Source organism: Doryrhamphus excisus, linkage group LG10, assembly GCF_037039965.1.
Source record: "Doryrhamphus excisus strain RoL-2023G ecotype Guam linkage group LG10, RoL_Dexc_Guam_v1.1, whole genome shotgun sequence".
Classification (NCBI taxonomy): Eukaryota; Metazoa; Chordata; class Actinopteri; order Syngnathiformes; family Syngnathidae; genus Doryrhamphus; species Doryrhamphus excisus.
Window position 1 is genome coordinate 16,540,031 of NC_136366.1, and position 27,646 is coordinate 16,567,676.

Consider the following 27,646-nt stretch of genomic DNA (forward strand, 5'->3'; position numbering starts at 1 on the left):
TTTGGCAAACCCCAAAAATATATATAATTAATATAAAATTATATATAATAAATATATATAAATATATATTAATATTTTATTATAAATTAATATTTTATTTATATTTAAAATATATAGTTATAAATATATATTATTATATATAATATTATATATAATTATATATAATATTTATTATATATATAAGTTTATAATAATTATATATATTTTCTGGTAGATAAAATTATCTTGGTAAGATAATATAATAATTATCATAATATATAATTATATATAACATTTATTATATATATAATTTTATAATAATTATATATATATATATATATATTTTGGTTATATATATATTTTCATGATAATATATAATTATATATATAGATAGATAAAAATTTATCTTGGTAAGATAATATAATATATTATAATTATTATTATTATATTAAATGTATTTGTTATAAAATTATAATAATTATATATATATATTTTTTGGGGGGGTTGCCAAAATTAATTAATTAATTGTCAAGCATAAAAATGACAAAAATAACTAAAACATAAATATAAGGAGAAGACACATTTAAAGGTGTGATGAAAACATTTAGCATTCTATACTGGTCACTAGGTGTAAGCAATGTTTGGTGAGACACACAAGCACCAGATCTCATTCCCGGAACAACAGGCCTTTATTGCAGGTTCGAATGTTTAAACACATTCTCCTGTTGCGTCCATGTTAAAAGTCAACTCTGAACCCCGAACGTCACTTCCTTTACCCCCCCACCACTCCAACTCAGCTCAACTCTTTTAGCAAACACTGCTGACCTTCTGAAAGCTATGAAGAGACTGTTGTTGCCATCTCTGTGTGTTGAGCTCCTTCAATAACGAGAGCTGGCGTTGTCTTTTCGGCTTGCATGCCGGGGGTAGTCAAGTCACGTGAGCATGAGAGGTGCATGTCATTTTGCTAAACTGTTACCCAGGGAGGACATTTACGGAACCATGCTTCCCCCCCTGCTTTGAGCCATCCTACCTGTCGAGTCATGTTTTAACAGCACGTAGAACTAGGCCACCATTCGCTCTGTCAAGGGGTGTTTGAGTACAGCATTATATTGGATTTGAAATAGAATGACTATATTTACTGTAATTGATTATACATTAGATATGTTATTAGATATGAGACTCATAGATATTTTGTCACCTATCAAAGAAAAGATAGATATTGATGTTTATGTTCAGCTAGTGGTTCTCAACAGGTCTGGATGCGGGGCCCACCATCACCCCGTGATGGCAAGGGGTATCAAATATTGTGTATTTCATGAAAAGACACAGTTTTAATTTGAGGTATTGCAAAGTAACACAGTAAACAGAATCATACATTTATCTCCACAATAATGAATTATTTTAACCAAGAGTGTCAAGTGTCAAGGTTTTTGACAGACAACCCTTCAGCAGAGTTCCATTTCTGAGCCTTTACTTTGAAGGGCAATGAAATGGAACAATCTTCTTCCTCTTCTTCTCTTTGGGCTTTTCCCCTTCAACAAATCAATCTCCTCCATCCAACCCTGTCTTCTGCATCTGTCTCTCTCACACCAACTACCCTCATGTCCTCCTTCACTACATCCATAAACCTCCTCTTTGGTCTTCCTCTACGCCTCCTACCTGGCAACATCCTTCTACCAATATATTCACTATCTCTCCAAACCATCTCAGTCTGGCCTCTATGACATTTGGCCGATGTACTCCTGATGTACTTCCTGATCCTATCCATCCTGGTCACTCCCAATGAGAACCTCAGCATCCTCATCTCTGCTAACTCCAGTTCTGCTTCCTGTCTTTTCCTCAGTGGCACTGTCTCTAACATACAGAAATAAAGCATGTTAATTATAACATATAGAAGATACAGAATAATTTATGGTAGCTCAATGCTAATGCTAATTTACACTGAAAATCCCATATGCACTTTTCTGGTAATTTTTTTTTACATGTCCAAATATGACAGTTAAATCTATATCTAAGATGTGCATTCCACAAAAAAGTTCTAAGGCCCAACAAGATACGGGACTGACACATCAACAGCTTGTAGGAATGGGTCCACGACTCAAAAGCCAGTTGAGAATCATGTTCATCTTGTACAAAATGTATCAAGTGGTCCCCTACGTCCTTTCATGGTTTGACTTAGACACTTTTGTACCACTTAGTGCTTATTGCACTTCAGATTTCTACATGTTAACATCAGACTACTGTTCCATAAAGCGCATTATGCGCATGCGGAACTTTAATTAAAACTCCCCCTGACTGTCCTTGGCCAATATCGGTCTTTGCGTGAGTGATGTTTCAGCGATACATTATCTTATCAGCAACACCTCCTTCTCGGTTCATTAAAGGTGCCGCATTAGATACTCCTGATAGTGGTTCCTGCAAAGAAACTATTATCTTTGCTGATGTGTCGTGTTTTGTTGTATGTTATTCTACAGAAGACACTTTTGAGTGCCGGGGTATGCTCCCATTTTTGACCACGGTAGTGGTGGAAATGTGGAATAAAACGGCATTATATATTAGTACAGTTAACATCCTTATACTGACCTAAAACCCTTCTTCTGTAGAATAACATGATATAACACTCACTTGCATGTATTCTACTACTAACAAATCATAAACAGGTATTTCCTCTTGTGGAGCATCTACTTGATGTTCTGCAGTCAGCTACTCTTAGAGGATGGAGAGGCGTGAAAGGGTTTAATGGTTATGGGTTACTCTGCATTTCGTAGATTTACTGTCCTCTCAATCTCCACAGAGGGACAAAAGGCAAGGACATCAACACCATTAAGTCCCTGAGGGTCCTCAGAGTCCTGCGGCCACTTAAGACCATTAAACGTCTTCCCAAGCTGAAGGTACAGTAATCCAATCACTCAGCACAAAACAAACACAGCAGTTTGTATGTTGTTGTTTTTTTTTGTTTTTTTTTTTACATGTAGCACTCAACAAGATTGCCAATTACGGCCCCAATTCCATTTATATACATTTTTGATTTGTGGGTTTTGATAAATAGCTTCAGCTGTAAAAATACAGTAACAGAGGAAGAAAAGTACTCGCATTCAATCATCTTTATCCTTCATGATGGTTTGGACAGTTGAGCAGTTGGGACTTCTTGGGACGTTAATTTTCACCTTCTTTTTTTTTTGGCACTGCCGCTTAGGAGTACCAAAAAAAGCTGTCTTCGGGCGAAAGACGGGGGAACAACCTGGACTGGTCGCCATCCAATCACAGGGCACATATAGACAAACAACCATTCACACTCACATTCATACCTATGGACAATTTGGAGTCGCCAATTAACCTAGCATGTTTTTGGAATGTGGGAGGAAACCGGAGTACCCGGAGAAAACCCACGCATGCACGGGGAGAACATGCAAACTCCACACAGAGATGGCCGAGGGTGGAATCGAACCCTGGTCTCCTAGCTGTGAGGTCTGCACGCTAACCACTCGACCGGCATGCAGCCCCGAATTCACAACATGCTATGATTAATGCTACTTCATTCGTTCATTTTCTACCGCTTATCCTCACGAGGATCGCGGGGGTGCTGGAGCCTATCCCAGCTGTCTTCAGGCGAAAGGCAGGGTACACCCTGGACTGGTCGCCAGCCAATCACAGTGCACATATAGACAAACAACCATTCACACTCACATTCATACCTATGGACAATTTGGAGTGGCCAATTAACCTAGCATGTTTTTGGAATGTGGGATGAAACCGGAGTACCCGGAGAAAACCCACGCATGCACGGGGAGAACATGCAAACTCCACACAGAGATGGCCGAGTGTGGATGTTACAGGAACAAAACATTGTATATGTATTCTACATATTTGCTAATATGCTTATTTGGTCTCAAAGTCAACCCCAGGAAAAATTCCAAACCAATCAGCCTCAATTGATCAGATGAAGTCATCGATAATGTGCAACACTTTCCTTATCTTGGGAGTTATCTATGATTAAATCGGAGCATCGAGATTCAACATCACTTAAGGCAGTGGTTCTCAATTATTGTCTGTCGTACCCCTACCTGGGGACAGAAACGTCTTTGGCGTATATCTATTTGGTTATCTGAAGTCCAAACTGAAGCCAGCCAAATACAACAAAATGGAGAGCACGTTCAAGAGTCAAATGGCATGCTGCGTATGACAAATGCATACACGTTGGCGGGTCTTTCTGGCCAGTTCCCCACAACCCCCCCCCCCCCCCCCCCCCCCCCCCCCCCAGGGATCCTGCAGCACTATTTGAGAAGCATGGGCTTAATTCATGCTGGAACTGCTTTCAGTTGGCTTAGAAACCTTCACATTAGGATTGATACTAAGGTATTAAGGTACTAAGGTACCAACTAGGGATCGACCGATATGTTTTTTTGGGGCCGATACCGATTTTTTTCCATCACCCTTAGCCGATGGCCGCTTTTGCTTGGGCTGATATTTGTGGCCGATACTGCTTTTGCTCCCTCAATTTACATGAAAAAATGACAATGATAACAAATATTATCACATACTACAGTATTAATTGGCCCTGTACCCTAGAAACCGCCCATGAATGATACGGGAAAAGGCCGAAATGATACTGTGTCAAAGCCCAGGGCAGTGATACTGATAAAATATAGAGTTTAACCATGTCCAGTATCAGCCCCCGTAGCTGTCCACTCAGAGCGCGCTGCTCTGGTATCGTGCCCGTGAAACAACCAATCCGAGAACAGCACACGAGTGCTTAGTGCCTAGTGCTTCTCCAGTCACCAAATAACCCAAACTTGATTAATGGAACTTTAATTGTCAGACATTGATAAGATAAGACTGTTAATAAAATATTATTGAAATATTTTTGCAATTATTGTGTTTACACTGTTTAGATATAATACATGTAATAAACTGAACATTTTCTGGAAACAAAATGGTCTTTTGATTAAATAGTACGTGATAATAAGATCATGATTAAATAGTATGTGATAAGATCATCACATGGTTCGTCTGGTATCAGGCCCAGTATCATGCCCCCAAGTTTGGTCTTGGGCTGATACTGATACTGATACTGATACTGATACTGATACTAACCTATAATTATCAACTTTAAAAGGAATAAATATTCAACCATGTGCAAAACATTTCTGTCGTAATTAAAGTTTTATTTAGCATCAATGTGATGACTGCTCCTCCGCAGCGTGACGCCCTCCTCGTCTGCCCCCCCACAAACTCACTAACTTTTCAGACCCACAAACTAAACTATATTGCCGCGTCGCTGGGAGCACTTCCTGGTTCCCAGCATGCTTTGCGGCACCGTCGATGTAAATAGTTCGTCAGTTTGTAGTTAAAGTTGCATAGTTGTTCATGCTTGCTTTTATTTGTCTGTTGCGTTGGTATGTGATGTTTTTGGGGATTTCTTGTTGCGGGGTCCTGTGTTGCTGGCAACTCAAAGCTGCCCGGTGGATGCCTGTCTCTAAATCATGCGGCATAATATTGCAAATATCGGCCCGATATATCGGCCCGATATATCGGCCGGCCGACGTATCGGTCGATCCTTAGTACCAACAACCTTAAAATGTCAAGGCAGGACGTGGGAAGGAGGACCCAAAGGCAGACACTGCACGAGGTAAGGTTCTACACGCGGGTGAGGGTCGGTACACAGGAAGTCAGTCCAATAAGGCAAAGGTATCCAAGAGCGGCAGGCAGAAGGAGAGGTCGAAAGGCAGGCGAGGGTCGAGAACCAGGCGAGGCGATGACAAGGAATGCTAGAACGAGACATGAGAGTACAACCAACTTGCACCAGACAGGAGGAATCAGAGGCAATATATAGCAAGCAGGAAATTAGGTGATGAGGGACACCTGAGCACAATCAGGCCGGAGGCGGGGTCTTCAAGGAGAAGGCGGGGTAGGCAATGGCAGGCATGACATAAAAACACTGCCACCATCTCTGAAAACTCTCTAAAAATATCATCAATGGAGGACAGAACAAAAGGACCACATAATACCTGACAGAAAATGACATTGGACGTACATTTTTGATCAGGACTGCAGGAACACCTTGGATTCTATTAATGCCAATGGCAGACACAATCCATCTTAATGAAACATTCATTTTGGTTTAACTCGGTGGTATGGCATATCTCCAATACAAGCAAAGATGGAGATGCTTGAGAGCTTCCTGGCAAAGCCTTTATGCTTTTAGCAACATCATCTCCGGGGAGATGCTAATAGTAATAGTAATCGATGGCGTGTGTACTGATGGGAGGTTTGTGCAGTTCTAGTTGACTGCCATAGCTTACACCTTTATAATGTGTTTGCTCAAAATTTGTGCATGTATTCAAACTGTCCTTATACACATTATTGACAGGCGGTACTGTATGTAGACTTCAATCGCACTGCAATGTTGTTTCTTTTCCAGGCTGTGTTCGACTGTGTGGTGAATTCCCTGAAGAATGTTCTCAACATCCTTATCGTGTACATCCTCTTCATGTTCATCTTTGCTGTCATCGCCGTGCAGCTTTTCAAAGGCAAATTCTTCTACTGCACTGATGAGTCCAAGGGTCTAGAGAAAGACTGCAGGTACGCCATTTATCTTTGGCCTGTTTTTCTATGTGAAACTTGGATATATTTCTGCTTTTGTCTCTTTTAGGGGTCAGTTTCTGGACTACGACAAAATGGAACGTGGACGTGATGTAGAAGCTCAGCCCAGAGAGTGGAAGAAATACGAGTTCCACTATGATAATGTTCTTTGGGCCTTCTTGACGCTTTTCACCGTCTCCACTGGAGAAGGCTGGCCTCTGTAAGTCAGGATCACAATTTCCTGTACTTGGATTAGAATGTACAGGGTCAGGCAAAATTCATTCATTTTCGACCGCTTTTTCCTCACGAGGGTAGCGGGGGGTGCTGGAGCCTATCCCAGCTGTCTTTGGCAGAGGCGGGGTACATATAGGGTATGTACAGGGCACATATAGACAAACAACCATTCACACTCACATTCATACCTATGGACAATTTGGAGTCGGCAATTAACCTAGCATGTTTTTGGAATGTGGGAGGAAACCGGAGTACCCGGAGAAAACCCACGCATGCGCGGGGAGAACATGCAAACTCCACACAGAGATGCCCGAGGGTGGAATTGAACCCTGGTCTCCTCGCTGTGAGGTCTGCGGGCTAACCACTCGACCGCCGTGCCGCCGATTTGACACATTTGTAGGTTAAATAAACGGCAAATAAAGAAAGAAAAAAGTGTTTTTATTTTCATTATGTTTGAAAAATTAAATCAGTTCTTGCGAGGTCGGCTGGTTGATGACCCATAACAAGATGGTGTTTCGAAATGGTACGGGATCATGTCGACCAGGAACATGATTTGTTTGTTTTGATAAACACAATGAAAGCGCCATGCTCACCAGTCCAATTCATGGCAGCAACTGAATAAGAAACGAAAAACACTTTTTTGTTTTCTTTACTTTATTTGCCTTTTATTTAACCAACAAATGTGTCAGATCATTTTGCCTGACCCTGTATATTATTTATTATTTTATTATTATTATTAAAATAAACACTTACAGACATACTGCAAAAACCCCACCCACACTTCCCCAACAGGAAGTAACCCCGCATGCCTTGCGGATGATATGTTAGTATAAAATAGTATAATTTTCCATGTATCTTAGTGTAAGTGTTTATTTTGATACCCATATGTGGTGCAGTGACATGCTGTGTTCCACATGTATTACTTGTGTTATTTTTTTTGTTTGGTTTCATGACCTCCTATAGGTTTTTATGTAAGTAGTAGTCTTAGAATCCCAAAGCAAGGACATACGATGTACTTAAAATGATATTTTAGGAATAATTGTTTATTTTTGCAGTAAGCAGATGCTAAATTCAGTGGAGATTGTATGAATATAACACATTACGCATAAGTAGGATGCAGTCGGCCTTCGTTTATGGCAGTTAATTGGTTCCAGACCCGACTGTGATGAGTGAATTTCCACAAAATAGGATTCCTTATTTATAAATACAACATCTATCTATTTTTGCAAAATACATTATTTTTAGACATTATTAGACAGCTGTAGAAATGAAATAACAAAAGTAACACTTGCGCTCGTATTACCCATTATATGAGACATAATGGTAATGGTTTTATTTCATTTGCATCAGATTACAATTGAGTGCATCCCATAATCAGTTCACAGTTCCACATGTCCAAAAGGAGTAGGAAGAAGCAAAGCTTATTAAATCCTACCCCTCCGTCTGGTACTTTTACAATAAGTAACTGTTATATTTGTTCACTTCCTGCTTTCCATAATACAGTTTAAGTTAAATAATGTTAAATAATGTACCTTGTACCGAAGTACAAGGTGATATGAGCATCCAATGACATTATTATATACAATACATTATTAAATACATTATTTTTAGGCTTATGTATCATTTTAGCTGTTTGAAGATGAACTATATCAGCAAGTTGAAGTATTTGTGATTTTAGAAATAAGGAGTTAGTATGTTCTCTGTAGGCGGCATTATGAATTATCAATACTGACCTTTTTTGCAGTACATTTAGCGAGTGAAGATTGCTTTTATAGTTATTAGCCCATATTTCCACACAATAAGTAAGATATGGTAGAACCAGAGAGCAATAAAGAGTGTGGAGTGATTTCTGATTGAGAACAAATTTTGCTTTGTTCAATACTGAAATATTTCTGGCCACCTTATGTTGTATATTTGTAATATGAGGTTTCCAGCTCATATTTTCATCTATTGTGATCCCCAGAAATGTATTTTGGTTCACCCTTTCAATGTCCACACCCTCTATTTGTATTTGTTGGTGTGTGTCCTTTCTGCTGTTAGCAAACAGTATGATTTTAGTTTTACTTAAGTTCAAGGACAATCTATTATCATCAAACCATCTTTTTAGTGTGACCATTTCTTCTCTGACCTTTCTAATGATTTCATCTGAACTCCCTCCAGAACAAAAAGCAGTGGTATCATCCGCCAATAATACCAGCTTTAAGTTTTTCGTAACTTTGGAGATATCATTGATGTTCTTATAAGACATATACGTAAGACACACATACTCCTGGTTTGATATAGTACTTACTACACGCTTTCATAGTAATAATAATTCATTTGGAAAGGAGTTATCCACCCCATTTTATGGCTTTCTTAGTTATCTTCCAAGGTAGCTGTTGCTTTACAGGGTGTGTTTCCACACGTACGTGAATCATCACTCTTAAATCCCCTTTCACTTCCTTCCAGGGTGCTGAAGCATTCAGTCGATGCCACCTATGAGGACCAGGGTCCCAGCCCAGGCTTCCGCATGGAGACATCCATCTTTTATGTGGTGTACTTTGTGGTGTTCCCTTTCTTCTTTGTCAACATATTTGTGGCTTTGATTATCATCACCTTCCAGGAGCAGGGAGACAAAGCTATGTCTGAGTGCAGCCTGGAAAAGAACGAGGTATGAGTGCGCTGCCGTTTCTCATGCTTTTATCCACAATTAGAGAGCATTTTTATGTCTAGGTTATTGTAGCTGGACAACGACATGGTACTGTTTTGTACTGCAAATCTCTCATTGAAAATCTAAGTACGAGACAAAATGTATGAACTGTTACATTTTACTAACAGACCAAAATCCAAATTGAGGTTAGTTTTCTAAGCTTCATTGCTTAACAGTCACTTTTTACCATTGCATTATTGGCTTCTGATCACAATAATACTGCATTTTCCAAATGCAATTTCCTTTTATGATAATAGGAGCCAAGCAAAAATTATATTTTAATAATAATAGTAATTGTGTGTTTTTGCTTTGTCTTCTAATCAAACAGAGGGCTTGTATTGATTTTGCCATAAACGCCAGGCCTTTGACAAGGTACATGCCGGACGACAAGCAGTCCTTCCAGTATCGGATGTGGAAATTTGTGGTGTCGCCGCCTTTCGAGTATGCCATCATGACTTTAATTGCCCTCAACACTGTGGTGCTGATGATGAAGGTGAGTCCTCAGGCAGAAAAATGCAGACTTGACTTCCCTTGGAGGCATGATTTACAAATAGACAACAGAGAGAAAGATTTACACTTACATTGCAACAGTAGAGCCAATTAAATAATGAATCTAAAATTCCAATTTTACATCTGTAATAATAATCTGGGTGGCACGGCGGTCGAGTGGTTAGCGCGTAGACCTCACAGCTAGGAGACCAGGGTTTCAATTACACGCTCGGCCATTCCAAAAACATGCTAGGTTAATTGGCGACTCCAAATTGTCCATAGGTATGAATGTGAGTGTGAATGGTTGTTTGTCTATATGTGTCCTGTGATTGGCTGGTCACCAGTCCAGGGTGTACCCCGCCTCTCGCCGGAAGACAGCTGGGATAGGCTCCAGCACCCCCGCGACCCTCGTGAGGCTAAGCAGTAGAAAATGAATGAATGAATGAATGAATAATAATCTGGAATGAAAGAATACAGTGGAACCTTGGTTAGCGTCCTTGGTCAGCGACTCTAACTGAAACATACTCTAACCGAATCATTTTTTCTCATAAGATATGATGTAAATCTGATTCATTTGTTCCAGAAAACCTAAAAATGCAGAAAACATTTCCAAATATCATATAAATGATGAATTAAAATTACAAATTTTAAATGTAAGTTTAGCTTTACCTTCATTGTAGATGTGATTGTTGACATTCCGAAAATAGTCATGTTAGGCTAACTGCAGACTCCAAATTGTTCATAGGTATAAATGTGAGTGAGAATGGTTGTGAATGGTTGTTATTTTGTCTGCTGTACATTAGTCCCTCATTTATCACAGTTAATAAGTGAATTTTCCTACAGCAGGGTTTTAATTCAATCACTCTTCACTCATAATTGGGTAATACAAGTGTGGAGGTGACTACAGAGGTGTTTCATGCTCTAATATAAAAAAAATAATAATATATTTTCCGGACTATAAGTCACACTTTTTTCATAGGTTGGCTGTTCCTGCAACTTATACTCCAGAGCGACTTATAAATGAAAAAACTCTTTATGCTACATAAACACTGGACACCTTTTCTAGTCATGTTTATTTTTATTATTTTTATTATTATTCTTGCAGGTGAATAACCATTGTGTTAGCATATCTTAGCCTCTATTTAGCCTCTATTTTTTTATTTTTAGAACTTGCCTTCCAAGAGGACATAATGTCTGTTTTGGTCAAGTAATTTGTAAAATAAATTACCTGCAAAAAATGCGACTTATACTCCAGTGCGACTTATATGTATGTTTTTTTCAACCTAATTATGCATTTTTATACTCCGGAGCGACTTATAGTCCAGAAAATACTGTATTTAGATGGTCATGATCAGGTTTTCTAAGCTTTAACTATGAAATTATTGTATTTACTGTATGAATGAGGAATCCTACTTTACTTACCACAGTAGCTTCTGGAACCAATTAAGCACGATAAATGAGGAATCACAATATAGTAACATGCTAATAGACTGCAAACGAGGATGTTTTGTGATTAAAAATACATTAAGAACACAGCTGAACTCACAGAGTGTATTATTAATAACACGGCAAGATGTGCACAATTTTTTCTGTGCATTTTTTATGTTAACCAAAAAAGGCGTACCCTAGCCAAGGTTCCACTGTATGTTGGATAATCGTGATGCATTTATTTTCTATTGGGGAAATGAAAAATCTCTAGCATAATATTTCTTCAACATTGGCAGGTCTGTTACGTCTGCAATGTTAGTTCCGGCAATTAAAATAGATTTTAAATTTACATTTTAAACAACTTTACAGTAGTATTTTATATTTTTTCCTTGAAGCAACAGGAAAAGATGGTGTTGCATTATGTTTTCATTCATACTTTGGTGATCTTAGTATGATCATAGTATGGAACGCCTGAGCATGGCGTCTGAAGTATATTTGCCAGATTGCTGTCATTACCTGCTACCAACTAAACACAATCTTTCATCAGCCACAATTTTTCTTTTGTGCCTTTCCTCCCCAGTTTTACGGCGCTCCAGACATATACGAGTCCATGCTGAAATACTTGAACATCGTCTTCACCGCTCTCTTCACTCTGGAGTGCATCCTTAAGGTTATTGCATTTGGTCCACTGGTGAGAACGTTCTCCTTTTCTTCTCTACTAATACTTGTTATGTGATGACTAATTATTCAGTCGTGAATTGTGTTTTTTTTTCAGCACCATGGAAAACAATACATAAAAACTGTAGGAATATTGACTTTTAAGTCTCAGATGGAAAAACTAATATGCATAATTACTGAAAGCAATAAAAAAGAAATAAAGTGGTGAAGGTTCAAAGATAGAGTGCAAGTCAACATGGAGCCATCTGGCACAAAATGTTTCATGGCTGGCATTGTTCCATTTCTTAAATTGCTTTTCTCACACAAGACAAAGCAAATGAACCGCTCTTTGCCTATAACTAACAAGTCATCTTAGCTTATTATTATTTAGACTATTTATTCCAAATATGCTGTTCATAAAGTGATTTTCCGCCTTCCACGTTCTCTTTTTCCACTATGATTTGTTCATTTTCATCACCCACCATGGACACTAATAATAATGTGACGTTTCCATGCAAAGATGAAACTCAACTACGAACCCCCAAATGTCACTCAGCTCCCTGAGGGAACAGATGCTTACTAATAATGTCTTATATGGCATGTTTTTGTTTTATTATGTTTACTATATTGGGTAATAGGGGTGTAAAGGTGACTATAGGGGTGTTATTTTGTGTCTCGAGGGCTTTAGTAATTTTAAACTGTATTTAAAAGGTGGGTGGCATGGCCGTCGAGTGGTTAGCGACCTCACAGCTAGGAGACCAGGGTTCGATTCCACCCTCAGCTATCTCTGTGTGGAGTTTGCATGTTCTCCCCGTGCATGCGTGGGTTTTCTCCGGGTACTCCGGTTTCCTCCCACATTCCAAAAACATGCTAGGTTAATTGGCGACTCCAAATTGTCCATAGGTATGAATGTGAGTGTGAATGGTTGTTTGTCTATATGTGCCCTGTGGTTGGCTGGCGACCAGTCCAGGGTGTACCCCGCCTCTCGCCCGAAGACAGCTGGGATAGGCTCCAGCACCCCCGCGACCCTCGTGAGGATAAGCTGTAGAAAATGACTGAATGAATGACTGTAAAGGTGACTATAGGGGTGTTATTTCATGTGCAGAGGGCTCTAATAATGTTATATAAAAGATTGTTTTCTGTGCTCTATTAAAAAAATTGAGTTTATAAATAAGGAATCATATTTCACAGAAATTCTCTTATTATCATGGTTAGGTATGGAACCACTTAACCACGATAAATTAGGAATTCTCTCTAAAAAAATGTTTTTAATATTTTTAGGTGTTTAGAACAGATAAATTGGATTAATGTAAAAATGCAATCATATTGATGTTAAACTTTTGAGAAATGGCTCAAATGTTGGTGGAGTATTCCTGTAAGGTGCCCTCTATCTCTTTACTGTAGGTTAATTGGTGACTCCAAATTGTCCATAGGTATGAATGTGAGTGTGAATGGTTGTTTGTCTGTATGTTCCCTGTGATTGGCAACCAGTCCAGGGTGTACCCTGCCTCTCAAGTCAAGAACAAATTAACCTCGATGAACAAGGGATTACTGTATAGACTATGCATTTTCTTTTAAAGTCTTATTAATATTAATATTTCTTATTTTTCAGAACTACCTGAAAGCAGCTTGGAATGTGTTTGATTTTGTAACAGTGCTGGGAAGCATCACAGACATCTTGGTAACAGAGATTAAGGTAAGACCTGCGGTAGATATTTACCAGGAGCTGGTGGATGAACATCAGGGGGGTGTCCAAACATTTTCCACCGAAGACCACATGCAGAAAATGGAAAGATGTGGTGCATTTTTGCATTAAATATGATCAAATCAATCCAATGTAGGAAGCAGCAACTCTGTTTTTGAGGTGACAAAGCACATTAGTGCAATACCTAATAATATATCTAATTATTCATTCATTCATTTTATTTTTACAATAGGCCACTTTGGATGCTTTTGATGTACATTTAATGGACTGACATGGTGACATGCTGCAAGGCTAATACCCGAAATGGAAGCTTGTGTTTGGGTGTTTTTGGCTTTCTCTGTGCCAGAGGCACTTTCTATCTCTGTGTGACTTTCTCATCATGTGATTGTCAGTCTGTGATTGTGGTCTCTTTTCTCTCACGTTACTTTCTTTGTTTTTTCTTGTGGTATTCTCCACTCTCTGCTGTTGTCTTTCCTGGCGCCTGTGCCCTCACTCTGCCCCCTGTGTCACATCTGACACAAAGACGGTAAGTGGCTTTTCTTGCCAGCTGAGTCTTCCAGTAACCCTGCCTTTTGTTTTTCTTCCTCCTTTAAAAAGTCTTAGTCTAAATGTCTTTTTGGTTTTTTTTCTTTTTTTTCTCTCTTCTTTCTTTTTTTTTTTTTCTTCGACATTAGTTTAATGTAAGTGATGTCTAGCTGCTAATGATGATGTACTTGGTTTTATAGTTTTATTAGTCGAGCCACCAGCTATACTGTTAAATATATATATATATATGATTTATATGATGAGAGACAAAAGCAACACAACGGAGCCTTGGTTGCAGAGCATTTACGGTAAGGGGGGGTTCGTGTAGATGTACGTTTTCCCTGCCAAAGTGACATGACGTGACGGAAAATCTACAAACGTGCCAATTATATTCACTGCTGATAACACTCCAACATACTTATTTTCCGACATTTATGTATTTGGATTAAGACGTGCCAATCAGCACTCCTGTTTTAACTCGCCGCTCATGTTGCTACATTCCGATATTCACAGATTTAAAGTGCCGAACCACGCTTCAGAATTTAAGTCAAAGTCAGCATACTTAATATTGGTATTAATTAATAATATTAATATAAATATATATTAGGTTTATATAATATTAATTATTAATTAATTTATTAATATATATTAATATTAATATAATATAAATGTATTTATTTATTTTATTTTTTCTAAATGTCTTTAAAAGTGAGTCCTCCATGCAACTTGGTAAAACTGGCTTGTTTTTTTACTGAATAATCCTCAAGTCGTTCTTAAGTCTTCCTTACCCAGGCTCATGCTGGATAAATAAAAAACAGAAACCAGTTAACCCTCCTCTTGTGTTAGGGTCGGCACCTGTACATTTTAATGCATAAAAAGAATCACATAACATTTGTTTATTGCATTAAGGCTTTTTGACTTTGTCAGGAAACAGGAAAATTTTAAAATGGTCTGGATGAAATAATGACCACTGTATTGTTAGGGTCGGTTTGGACCCGGTTATAATAATATGACTATAAAGCAATATTTTGAGCCACAACTGAAATCATAAGTGTACAATTAGCCAACACAATGACAACCAGCTCCTCTTCTCATCATGTAAGCTTCAGGGGATTCTCATTTTGACCGCTTTTCCAGTATACCAGCAGAAAAACAAGGTCCAGACATGTGAGGTGAATTCACTCATTTGACTGATGGCTGATTTCACTTTTACAATTTGGATCATGGAAAGAATGGCAAGAAGTACAGTGAACCAAGATCTGGACCTGTTTGCTTTTTCATTTCACTTTATACTAAAGTTCTGTTGCTGAAAACAAGAACTTATTCTACCTTTTCTTAACATTAATATATATGCGTCAAAATTGACCCGAACACCATAGATGTTTCTTTAGTGATTAATACTAAAATGAGAAAATAAATACAACTAATTGATTTAAGAGATATGTTCTATATCCCTCAGTAATAGCCAGGTAACAAAAGAACCTTCAATTTATTAATATGATTCTTTTGAGGTTCATTTTACCATTTTTGGAAATTAAAATGGAGGGGTATAGTGACAAAAAAAGGCCTACATGCCCACACCAAAAGTATTAAAACCAACATTTTCATGGATGAGGAAACCTAAGAAGGTAACCAAGACATGAGAAGCAAATTTGATGGTAACTTATTGTTTTTAGTGTATTTTATATGATTTAATACATGGGTCAAAACCGACCCGGTAACATAAGACATGATACCAGAAAGCTAACACAAGAGGAAGGTTAAAATCAAAATGCCAAAGTAGTTTCGAGCGAAGGAATTGCTTACTTATTCAAATCGCTCTTAGCGCAGGTCTGTGATGCGGGTCAACTCGGTGTTATTTTCCAAACGTTTCCATAGGCCTGATAAAATTATGGCTATTTTATGACACACACCAGCTTTGTTTGGTGTGTAGCATCTGCACTGATTGTATTATGTTTGCATACTATTGTTGATCTCTTAGTAAAAGTAAAATACTACAAATTACTCCTCCGTTTTGTCTTGAGTTTGTCTCTCTGTGAACATTTCCCTGTTCTTATTTATTTTCCCCAGGACAAGATGATTAACTTGAGCTTTCTGAGGCTGTTCAGAGCAGCACGGCTCATCAAACTGCTGCGACAGGGCTACACAATTCGCATCTTGTTGTGGACCTTCGTTCAGTCATTCAAGGTGAGTCAACAAAACTAAGAATCATGTATTTACAGTAGTCAGGCTCTAAAAGTAAAGGCTTAGAGGCACGGCAGGTGGTTTATGAAATTTTGGTGTTGACGCATCATGTGCCGATAATTATCACACGTGGCTGCCGGGAACGTACTGTTCTTCCGCTGTAAAAAAAGACGACAAAGTAGCTCTCACAAGACTGCAGTCGGATTTCCACGCTGAGCTGCTTCTCCCCTCTAAATCCTTCAGGATGTGGAGTTAAATACAGAACGCTTGGATGCAGCTGAGGGAATTTATAGCAGGTTTAATGTCAATGGTGAGAGCTTTAAAGCTGAACAAAAATGGACAGTTGCTGCAGGGTTGGAAGGTAGCTACTTAAATACAAATGTCAGCTTCCTGGATTGATCATTAAAAAAATGGCAATGGTACTGGTAATGGTAATGGTAATGGTTTTATTTCATTTGAACATGCATCAGATTACAATTGAATGCATCACATAATCAGTTCACAGTTCCACATGTCCAAAAGGAGTAGGAAAAAGCAAAGCTTATTAAATCCTACCCCTCCATCTGGTACTTTTATAATCAGTAACTGTTACATTTGTTCACTTCCTGCTTTCCATAATACCGTTTAAGATTATTTTTTTTTTAATAATATACCTCGTACCGAAGTATGAGGTGATATGAGCATCCAATGACATAATGTGTACCATAGTAAGTGTCAATATAGTGATATATATAGCACATCATGACTGGTTCAAGACTCTTCATCCTTGTATTTAGCAAACATCAACTGCTTGTATTGTTTCTTGAATTGGCTCATCGTTGTGCATTGTTTGAGGTCCTTACTCAATCCATTCCATAGTTTGATTCCACATACTGAAATGCTATGGCTAGCATAACGTAGTCCTAGCATAGAAGTGTTTCAAATGTACTTCTTCCCTGAGATCATATTTCTCCTCTCTTGTAGAGAAGTATTGGATGACATTTTTAGCTAATTGGTTGTTTTTAGCCTTATCATTATTTTAGCTGTTTGAAGATGAACTATATCAGCAAGTTGAAGTATTTGTGATTTTAGAAATAAGGAGTTAGTATGTTCTCTGTAGGCGGCATTATGAATTATCCTTACTGACCTTTTTTGCAGTACATTTAGCGAGTGAAGATTGCTTTTATAGTTATTAGCCCATATTTCCATACAATAAGTAAGATATGGTAGAACCAGAGAGCAATAAAGAGTGTGGAGTGATTTCTGATTGAGAACAAATTTTGCTTTGTTCAATATGCGAAACATGAACATTTCTTTCCCATTTCCATATATTACAGCACAAAAAAGTTAATTTCAGCTAGCTAACAATGCTGTCACACCTATTTTGTGTATGAATCCCTCTAACAAGGTTGCATCATTTGATATACACGCTGTGATCATGCATTAACACGTACACTGATGACAACATGTAATAGTTGCAGTATCTTGACGTATTTTGATGATTTAAAACTGAAACTTATTTCCTCGATGCATTGATACACATACTTATGTTATTTCTGTCAACAACAACAGCTGCGACAACAATTACGATATCCACTCCAATCAGGATGGCTGTATCTTCCAGCACAAGACGTGTGCACCAGTCCTCAAGTCAAAACTGCTGATGGCAAACCAGCATCTTGTTGAGTCTTTGTAGTAAAAATGTGGAGATCTCGGTATCCACTCTTCCGTCTGTGAATGATCGCTGAGACTCGGGATTAATGACGTGTGGTGTTAATTTGTGAATTAATTAGTTTTTCATGTTAGCTGCTACAATAACAAAATTTTAGTAGCTTGGAACACTTTTTTGTTTTTTTGTGATCGCTTTACGTCAAAGTAGGTATTGCTAGCTAGCTCATATTAACTAATTTTCTTGAGATAGAATGCACAGAAATGCACAGAAAAGGGAAAGAAATATGTGTTTAAGATATGTTTCACATTAGGATTGTGAATGATGAGCAAACTTAGAGAAGTATTGGATGACATTTTTAGGTAATTGGTTATTTTTAGCCTTATGCATTATTTTAGCTGTTTGAAGATGAACTATATCAGCAAGTTGAAGTATTTGTGATTCTAGAAATAAGGAGTTAGTATGTTCTCTGTAGGCGGCATTATGAATTATCCTTACTGACCTTTTTTGCAGTACATTTAGCGAGTGAAGATTGCTTTTATAGTTATTAGCCCATATTTCCACACAATAAGTAAGATATGGTAGAACCAGAGAGCAGAAGGTGAAGGTGAATTTGCTAAATATTGTGTGGACATTCAGGTTTGGATGTGTGCAAAGAAAGTGACGTATACAAAAAGAGAAGGGACGCTTTTATGCGTGAATGCATGAATACTGTGCCATGCATGTGTAAAATGAATGGCTTTCTATTTCCAGGCCCTACCATATGTTTGCCTGCTCATTGCGATGCTCTTCTTCATCTATGCCATCATTGGAATGCAGGTACGTACTTAATGTCATGAATGCAGTCGGTTATTTTTGTGTTGAAACTGTCACTGCCAGCTGAGTAGGATGAGCAACGCTCCAGGTCAAATAAATATTTTAAAATAGGCACTGCACATGTTGTAGCTGTTAGTTGTTCACACTCTGTCTTTAACAATTTCTGATTTTCAAGCTTACAGAATAGACAAAGGAAGAAATCAATGACTAAACAGTCTAAGGAAATTTGCATTGCTGTTGTTGTGGGCACAGTCCCTAATATCAACTAAGCCAGGGCTATAATTATAATTATAATTATAATTATAATTATAATTATAATTATAATTATTATTATTATTATTATTATTATTGTTATTATTATTATTATTATTATTATTATTATTATTATTATTATTATTATTATTATTATTATTATTATTATTATTATTATTATTATTATTATTATTATTATTATCCATCCATTCAACCGTTTTCTATGTCGCTTATCCTCACTTGGGTTGCAAGGATATCCCAGCTGACTTCGGGCGAAAGGTACACTCTGGACTGGTCACCAGCTAATCGCAGGGCTTTGTCATTCATATAGACCAGGGGTCTCAAACTCAATTTACTTGGGGGCTACTGGAGCTCGGGTCTGGGTGAGACTGGGTTTTCATCAGGTTTTCCAAAAAAAAACAAAACAAAAAAAAATGCATTTATTAAAAACAAAAAAATTTAAAAAACTTCGCTTTGGAAAAGCTCTGATAAAACATTCCACTGTTCTCAAATATCTTACTTTTTATTTTTCTACACAAAATAAGATGAAAAATAAATAAACAAATCAAGAATAAAGAAAATCAAATCAATCAGTAATAAATAAATAAATATAATAATAATAATAATAAAACGGCAAATAATAAAAACTTAAGAAACCACATATAGTTGGTGGGTAGACAAATTATTTTTTTCAGATTAAAATGAACAAAGCATTATTAGAGCCCTGTAGACATGACAAAACACGACTATAGTCACATTTATACTCTTTTTATTTACAACATATTGCGCAACTGCAGGGTCTTGAGACACATGCTAACTCGCAAACTAGAGAGCTAGCGACCTAAACGGTAGCCTTCAAGTTATTTCCTTTAAACTTAAATAGCCAAAAACTTACCACTTCCACACGGATAGGGAGGATAACTATTAACAGTTATTTAACCTTTAACATGAACATTAATCAAACGTAATAATTTTTTCTGGGTACATGATACCATACAGCATCCATATCAAACTTGCGCGGGCCGCACTAACATTAAACTTTCATATCAAGGCGGGGGCCTCAAACTAGTGTCCTGCGGGCCACATCTGGCCCGCGGGCCACGTGTTTGAGACCCCTGATATAGACAAACAACCATTCACACTCACATTCATACCTATGGACAATTTGGAGTCACCAATTAACCTAAACCTAATATGGATGGGGAGGACATGCAAACTCCACACAGAGATGCCCAAATGGAGAATCGAACCCAAGTCTTCCCGATCTCGGGACTGTGTGGCCTACATGTTAACCACTTGAACACCGTGCAGCATTATTTTTATTATACATCCATGCATTTTCTATGCAGCTTACGCTCAATAGGGTCACTGGGTTATGCTGGAGCCAATCTCAGCAGACTTTGGGCGAGAGGTGAGGAACACCCTGGACTGGTTGCCAGCCCATCGCAGATTATTATGATAATATTCCTTTTTTTTATTACGATTCCTAATGATTTTCGATTCGATTTAAATTAAGCATGCTAACTGCTTTGTTGGTGTCCGTGTCCGTGAAGTGGGTGTCAAAATAAAAACATTTACACAATCCTGGGAGAATCGAGATGTTAGACTCTGTTAGTCCCGGTAACATCTCTTGCCTTGTTTGTTCAAGTTATCATCAGCAACATTCAAAGCATGTTGACGCATTCATTCTGCTTTGATGTCCTTCTAGGTGTTTGGGAATATTGAGCTGAACGAAGACACGGCTATAAATCACCACAACAACTTCCAGACCTTTTTCCAAGCTTTGACTCTTCTCTTCAGGTAAGCACACACGTCCCATGTGACGTACTTTCAATGTCATTTGTGTGCAATTTATTGATTTTTGTTGTTGTTGTTGTTGTTGTTGTGTATTTCCAGGAGTGCCACAGGTGAAGCATGGCATGAGATCATGCTATCCTGTCTCAGTCATCGGCCATGTGATAAACTCTCAGGAACTACAGGGAAGGAGTGTGGAAGTGACTTTGCCTACTTCTATTTTGTCTCCTTCATTTTCCTTTGCTCCTTCCTGGTCAGTATTGCTCTTTCAATGTTTTTATATGCAACCGACTCTAAATTGAGTGATTTTCAGACTTGGTGGCATAGAAAATACATAGATGGACGTTTTGCCCATCATTCACAATCCTTATATGAAACATGAACACACATCTCTTTCCCTTTTCTGTGCATTATAACACCAGAAAACAAGTTAATATGAGCTATCTAACAATGCTGTCATTGGGATACACCTATTTAGACTATGAAGTCCTCAAAACAGCATTTTATTGTTGATAACATGTAATACTTGTATGTTTACTGATTTAAACTTCTTTCCTTGATTTCACATCAAACATTTACCTTACACTACTTCCATCAACAACAGCAGCATAGATACAGCAGCAACACTTATGATATCCGTTCTCCTCGGGATGGCTGTGTCTTCCAGCACAAGACATGTAAACCAGTCCGTCAGATAAAAAAGGCTGACAGTAAACTAGCATCTTGTTGAGTTATGGAACTGAACAGTTTTTTTTACGTTTTTTTGTGAGGGTTTCAGCGTCAAAATAGGCATTTCCCATGACATCCATTGTTAGCTAGCTCATATTAACTAGTTTTCTTGTGTTATAATGCACAGAAAAGGACCTCAAACAATGCATAACGATGAGCCAATTCAAGAAACAATACAAGCAGTTGATGTTTGCTAAATACAAGGATGAAGAGTCTTGAACCAGTCATGATGTGCTATATATATCACTATATTGACACTTACTATGGTACACATTATGTCATTGGATGCTCATATCACCTCGTACTTTGGTACGAGGTGCATTATTAAAAACAAACAAACAAAAAAAAAACTTAAACTGTATTATGGAAAGCAGGAAGTGAACAAATGATTGTAAAAGTACCAGATGGAGGGGTAGGATTTAATAAGCTTTGCTTCTTCCTACTCCTTTTGGACATGTGGAACTGTGAACTGATTATGGGATGCACTCAATTGTAAACTGATGCATGTTCAAATGAAATAAAACCATTACCATTACCATTACCAAAAGGGAAAGAAATATGTGTTCATGTTTCACATAAGGATGGTGAATGATGGGCAAAATTCCCCCCATAAAAGTGCAGCTCCCCTTTAAGTAAACGTCAACATACATGTTGATACTCAAAGTGACAAGTAAATGTGAAGGCAATGTCTAGTTTTGCTTTTGATGTGAATTATGTCGACATCAGTCAGCTCGTCCAGACATAAACAGGCTCCTGTGTATTAAATTTGCATGATTTGTATGATGTTTCTGACTGTATATTTCACTGTGTCTATTTTCATTGACTAGATGTTAAATCTTTTTGTTGCCGTCATCATGGATAACTTTGAGTACCTGACCAGAGACGCCTCCATCCTGGGCCCTCATCACCTGGATGAGTTTATCCGTGTGTGGGCCGAGTATGACCCCGCTGCCTGGTAAGGTGCTTGTGTTGATGCCATGCTTCAAGAGGGGGATTTGCTTAGGGCCGCTGAGTTCCAGTCAAATTATTCAATGTCATGGATTAGGGCGGGGGATGAAATCCCATTTCGGCATTAAGCCTGTGCAGACTGGGTAGAGTGACAAGCCCTAGACGGATCCATGTCAATCCAGCTCTCCAGCATTCCATCACCTATAATACATGTAGTTGTTTCCTCCAAGTTAGCGATAAGGCTGTCTTCAGCTGACAGACGGCATTTCATTCAATGACTGTAATTAGGGATGGTCCAATATTTACTGGATTTGATATTGGGGAAAAAAAACTATATAAGATATGTAACCTAATAGTAACCTTATAGTGTGTACAATCTGCTAGCAAACATTCTCCGTATATGGTTTACACTCAAAGTGCGTGTTAATTTCAAACTTTCATTTATGTTTGAACATATTGCACGTACAATACAATGTTTTCGTTGAAAACACCGGGTAAGAGCGTTTGTCAAGAGAATCACCACCACACGTCCGTGTTGCTGTCAAAGTAAACAAGGAAATGAGGACGTGGGTGGGCCATGCAGGGAAACATTTGTGCGTGTCTGAGCGCTGCTCAGGGACAAATTTGTTTGGTGAAAATGTGCAGTGAAATTCAGAGGAATGGGTAATTTTGCAAGGTTCCAGTAATTAGGTTGAATTTGTGTGAATTGGCGCAACATGGCAGAATCCTGGAGGGGTCTGACAAATCAGTGAAATACGTAACAAACCCCCTCCTCCAAAAAAAGAATAATAATAATAGTAATGAACTGCACTTTTTATGGAAGTTTGCCCATCATTCACAATCCTAATGTGAAACATAAACACATATTTCTTTGCCTTTTCTGTGCATTTCTGTGCGTTCTAGCTCGAGAAAATTAGTTAATATGAGCTAGCTAGCAATACCTATTTTGACATAAAGCGATCACAAAAAAAACAAAAAAAATCTTCCAAGCTACAAACATTTTGTTATTGTGAAAAACTAATTAATTTGCGAATTAACACCACACGTCACTAATCCCTAATCTCAGCGATCATTCAGACGGAAGAGTGGATACCAAGCTCTCCACATTTCACTAAAAAAAGTTCCAACAAGATGTTGGTTTGCCATCAGCATTTTTTAAATTGAGGACTGGTGCACACGTCTTGTGCTGGAAGATACAGCCGTCCCGATTGGAGTGGACATCATAATAACCGAAATAACATAAGTATGTGTATCAATGCATCGAAAAAATAAGTTTCAGTTTTAAATCATCAAAATACGTCAAGATACTGCAACTATTACATGTTGTCATCAGTGTACGTGTTAATGCATGATCACAGCGTGTATATCAAATGATGCAACCTTGTTAGAGGGATTCATACACAAAATATGTGTGACAGCATTGTTAGCTAGCTGAAATTAACGTTTTGTGCTGTAATATATGGAAATGGGAAAGAAATGTTCATGTTTCGCATATTGAACAAAGCAAAATTTGTTCTCAATCAGAAATCACTCCAAACTCTTCATTGCTCTCTGGTTCTACCATATCTTTACTTATTGTGTGGAAATATGGGCTAATAACTATAAAAGCAATCTTCACTCGCTAAATGTACTGCAAAAAAGGTCAGTAAGGATAATTCATAATGCCGCCTACAGAGAACATACTAACTCCTTATTTCTAAAATCACAAATACTTCCACTTGCTGATATAGTTCATCTTCAAACAGCTAAAACAATGATAAGGCTAATAACAACCAATTAGCTAAAAATGTCATCCAATACTTCTCTACAAGAGAGGAGAAATATGATCTCAGGGAAGAAGTACATTTGAAACACTTATATGCTAGGACTACGTTATGCTAGCCATAGCATTTCAGTATGTGGAATCAAACTATGGAATGGATTGAGTAAGGACCTCAAACAATGCACAACGATGAGCCAATTCAAGAAACAATACAAGCAGTTGATGTTTGCTAAATACAAGGATGAAGAGTCTTGAACCAGTCATGATGTGCTATATATATCACTATATTGACACTTACTATGGTACACATTATGGCATTGGATGCTCATATCACCTCCTACTTCGGTACGAGGTACATTATTAAACAAAAAAAATCTTAAACTGTATTATGGAAAGCAGGAAGTGAACAAATGTAACAGTTACTGATTATAAAAGTACCAGATGGAGGGGTAGGATTTAATAAGCTTTGCTTCTTCCTACTCCTTTTGGACATGTGGAACTGTGAACTGATTATGGGATGCATTCAATTGTAATCTGATGCATGTTCAAATGAAATAAAACCATTACCATTACCATTACCATATGAATTGTGAATAAGTCCCCAAAATTCCCCAAAAAGTGCACTTCCTCTTTAAATCTTCACCCTTTTTCTGTACTAAAATCTGTGCAGGTGGTTCTTCATTTACGCCGTTTTGTGGTTACAGTAGTACTCGTACAGTATTTAGTGTTTAATTCCTGTACTGTATGTCCTTACATGTGTTTTGCACTGTGTGAGTTAATTTAGCCATTATTTATTTATTTATTTACATAAGGTCAGATCACAGTAGTAACGCATGTGGAAACATCAGTCCTAAAACGAAACTACATGACAGAAATGGCGACATAATTAATGCCGATGTGCAAAGCAAACTTGAAAATGAATCATGTTGTGCTAACTGTAAATAAACGTGTCTGTTCCACATACTCATCTTATTCAGTGCTGACGTTCTCAGCTTGAGGCCTAACACTATTGATCATGTCTTATCTTTTGCAGTGGAAGGATATGCTATCAAGATATGTACAAATTGTTGCGTTTTATCTCACCTCCCCTGGGCCTGGGGAAGAAGTGCCCAAACAGGGTGGCCTATAAGGTTTGCACGCACTCACAGTCCTTTTGTTGTCAAAGGGACTGTGATTCTATGGATTGTGAATGTCTTGTTATGATTTGCCGCGGTGCCACAGAATGATATTAGCACACATGCATAGAAAATATGCATTGATCCCTTACTAACTAGCTGGCAGGTAACCATGGCGGGTCCAAGAAACAAAGCCACAAGTCAGGCTCGTTGAAAAAAGGCTATATTCTCATCTTTCTATTTAAGAGCTGTGTAGTGAAGAGAGCATTGTGTGCTTTGTTTCCACAGTGGTTACTGCGAATGTGTTTCGGTACAGTAAGGAGATAGAGGGCACCTTAAAGGAATACTCCACCAACATATGAGCCATTTCTCAAAATGTTAACATCAATATGATTGCATTTTTACATGAATCCAATTTATCTGTTCTAGACACCTGAAAATATTAAAAAAAAATTTTTAGACAGAATTCCTAATTTATCGTGGTTAATTGGTTCCAGACCCAACCATGATAGTAAGGGAATTTCCGTGAAATATGATTCCTTATTTATAAACTCAATATTTTTAAAGTTAGAGCACAGAAAACAATCTTTTATATAACATTATTAGAGCCCTCTGCACATGAAATAACACCCCTATAGTCACCTTTACACTCATTCATTCATTCATTTTCTATCGCTTATCCTCACGAGGGTCACGGGGATGCTGGAGCCTATCCCAGCTGCCTTCGGGCGAGAGGCGGGGTACACCCTGGACTCGTCGCCAGCCAATCACAGGGCGCATATAGACAAACAACCATTCACAATATGGACAATTATGGACAATTTGGAGTCGCTAATTAACCTAGCATGGTTTTGGAATGTGGAAGGAAACCCGGAGTACCCGGAGAAAACCCACGCATGCACGGGGAGAACATGCAAACTCCACACAGAGATGCCCGAGGGTAGAATTGAACTCGGGTCTCCTTGCTGTGTGGCATGCGCGCTAACCACTTGTCAACCATTCAGCCCGTGGGCATGCTGAGCCTATCCCAGCTGTCTTGGGGCGAGAGGTGGGGTACACCCTGGACTGGTCGCCAGCCAATCACAGGGCACATATAGACAAACAACCATTCACACTCACATTCATACTTATGGACAATTTGGAGTCGCTAATTAACCTAGCATGTTTTTGGAATGTGGGAGGAAACCCGGAGAAAACCCACGCATGCACGGGGAGAACATGCAAACTCCACACAGAGATGGCCGAGGGTGGAATTGAACCCTGGTCTCCTCGCTGTGAGGTCTGTGCGTTAACCACTCGACCGTCGTGCCGCCCTATTACACTCCTATTATTAAATTTAGTACACATAATAATAGAAAGTAAGACATAATGTCCACACACACATGTTAGCATTGGGAAAATGCGGAAAATGACTAACACCCGGTGACCGGTGTAGAATACTACATGTTAGAATGTGTCTTTCAGAGCATTTTCTGCCATTTCTGTGGTTGAAAATGCGTAAATTTGCTTAAATATGCATATTTATGGTTTAACAGTCGGCTGTAGTCAACCCCCATGTGGCTCGGGGTGACTCTAATTGAATTAGTTACACCTTCGGAAATGTAAGTATGGAAAGATTGTGTTAGTTTTTAGGTCATGACTTGCAGTTATCTACCAAAACACAGGGGGCAGTGTTTTCCTGAGAGTGAGTAACCACGTCTCATTGACTAGCTGTTTAGCTTCCTGCATTGTAGTCGAACGAGAACGAGCCTTTATTCTGGTCACTTATACAGAAGTACAAGCGAAATTGTGCAATTAGCTGCCCATACGTATACAACATAGATCATAGGACGATGAATTGGATGATTGGGCGATGAAGGGGGGGAACAAGGGGAAAAACACTAGAAGGGGCGAGGGAAAAAAAGTCCAAACTAACCTCCTAAAATGAAGTAGCAGAGTGTGGTACTGTTAAAAAAAACTTGGCATACAAGTAAAACACATTAATTACACACATACACATGAGTCCAGCAGGCAATTATGGTGGTCCCCGAAAGGCGTTGGATCAGGAGGGGGGGTCGTCGCGATCACACGGCATATTTCACTGTTGGGAACGATAACATTTCAACGACCT

The 27,646-nt window shown here is 38.3% G+C and overlaps 1 protein-coding gene across 4 annotated transcripts in view; it reads left to right on the forward strand.

Moving 5' to 3' along the window:
• The window catches only part of cacna1bb (calcium channel, voltage-dependent, N type, alpha 1B subunit, b), a 169,797-nt gene that overhangs the window by 118,622 nt on the left and 23,529 nt on the right, over window positions 1–27,646 (forward strand). For 2 of the 4 annotated variants that reach the window (XM_078794215.1, XM_078794213.1), the window contains 13 exons: window positions 2,774–2,870; window positions 6,401–6,561; window positions 6,632–6,781; window positions 9,244–9,445; window positions 9,813–9,977; window positions 11,982–12,092; window positions 13,671–13,754; window positions 16,359–16,475; window positions 18,874–18,939; window positions 20,897–20,988; window positions 21,085–21,235; window positions 22,539–22,666; window positions 25,455–25,551. In XM_078794215.1, the coding sequence (XP_078650341.1) occupies window positions 2,774–2,870; window positions 6,401–6,561; window positions 6,632–6,781; window positions 9,244–9,445; window positions 9,813–9,977; window positions 11,982–12,092; window positions 13,671–13,754; window positions 16,359–16,475; window positions 18,874–18,939; window positions 20,897–20,988; window positions 21,085–21,235; window positions 22,539–22,666; window positions 25,455–25,551 (1,621 nt within the window). The remainder of the gene's footprint in view (window positions 1–2,773; window positions 2,871–6,400; window positions 6,562–6,631; window positions 6,782–9,243; window positions 9,446–9,812; window positions 9,978–11,981; window positions 12,093–13,670; window positions 13,755–16,358; window positions 16,476–18,873; window positions 18,940–20,896; window positions 20,989–21,084; window positions 21,236–22,538; window positions 22,667–25,454; window positions 25,552–27,646) is intronic. The other 2 variants (XM_078794212.1, XM_078794214.1) reach the window with 1 other exon arrangement.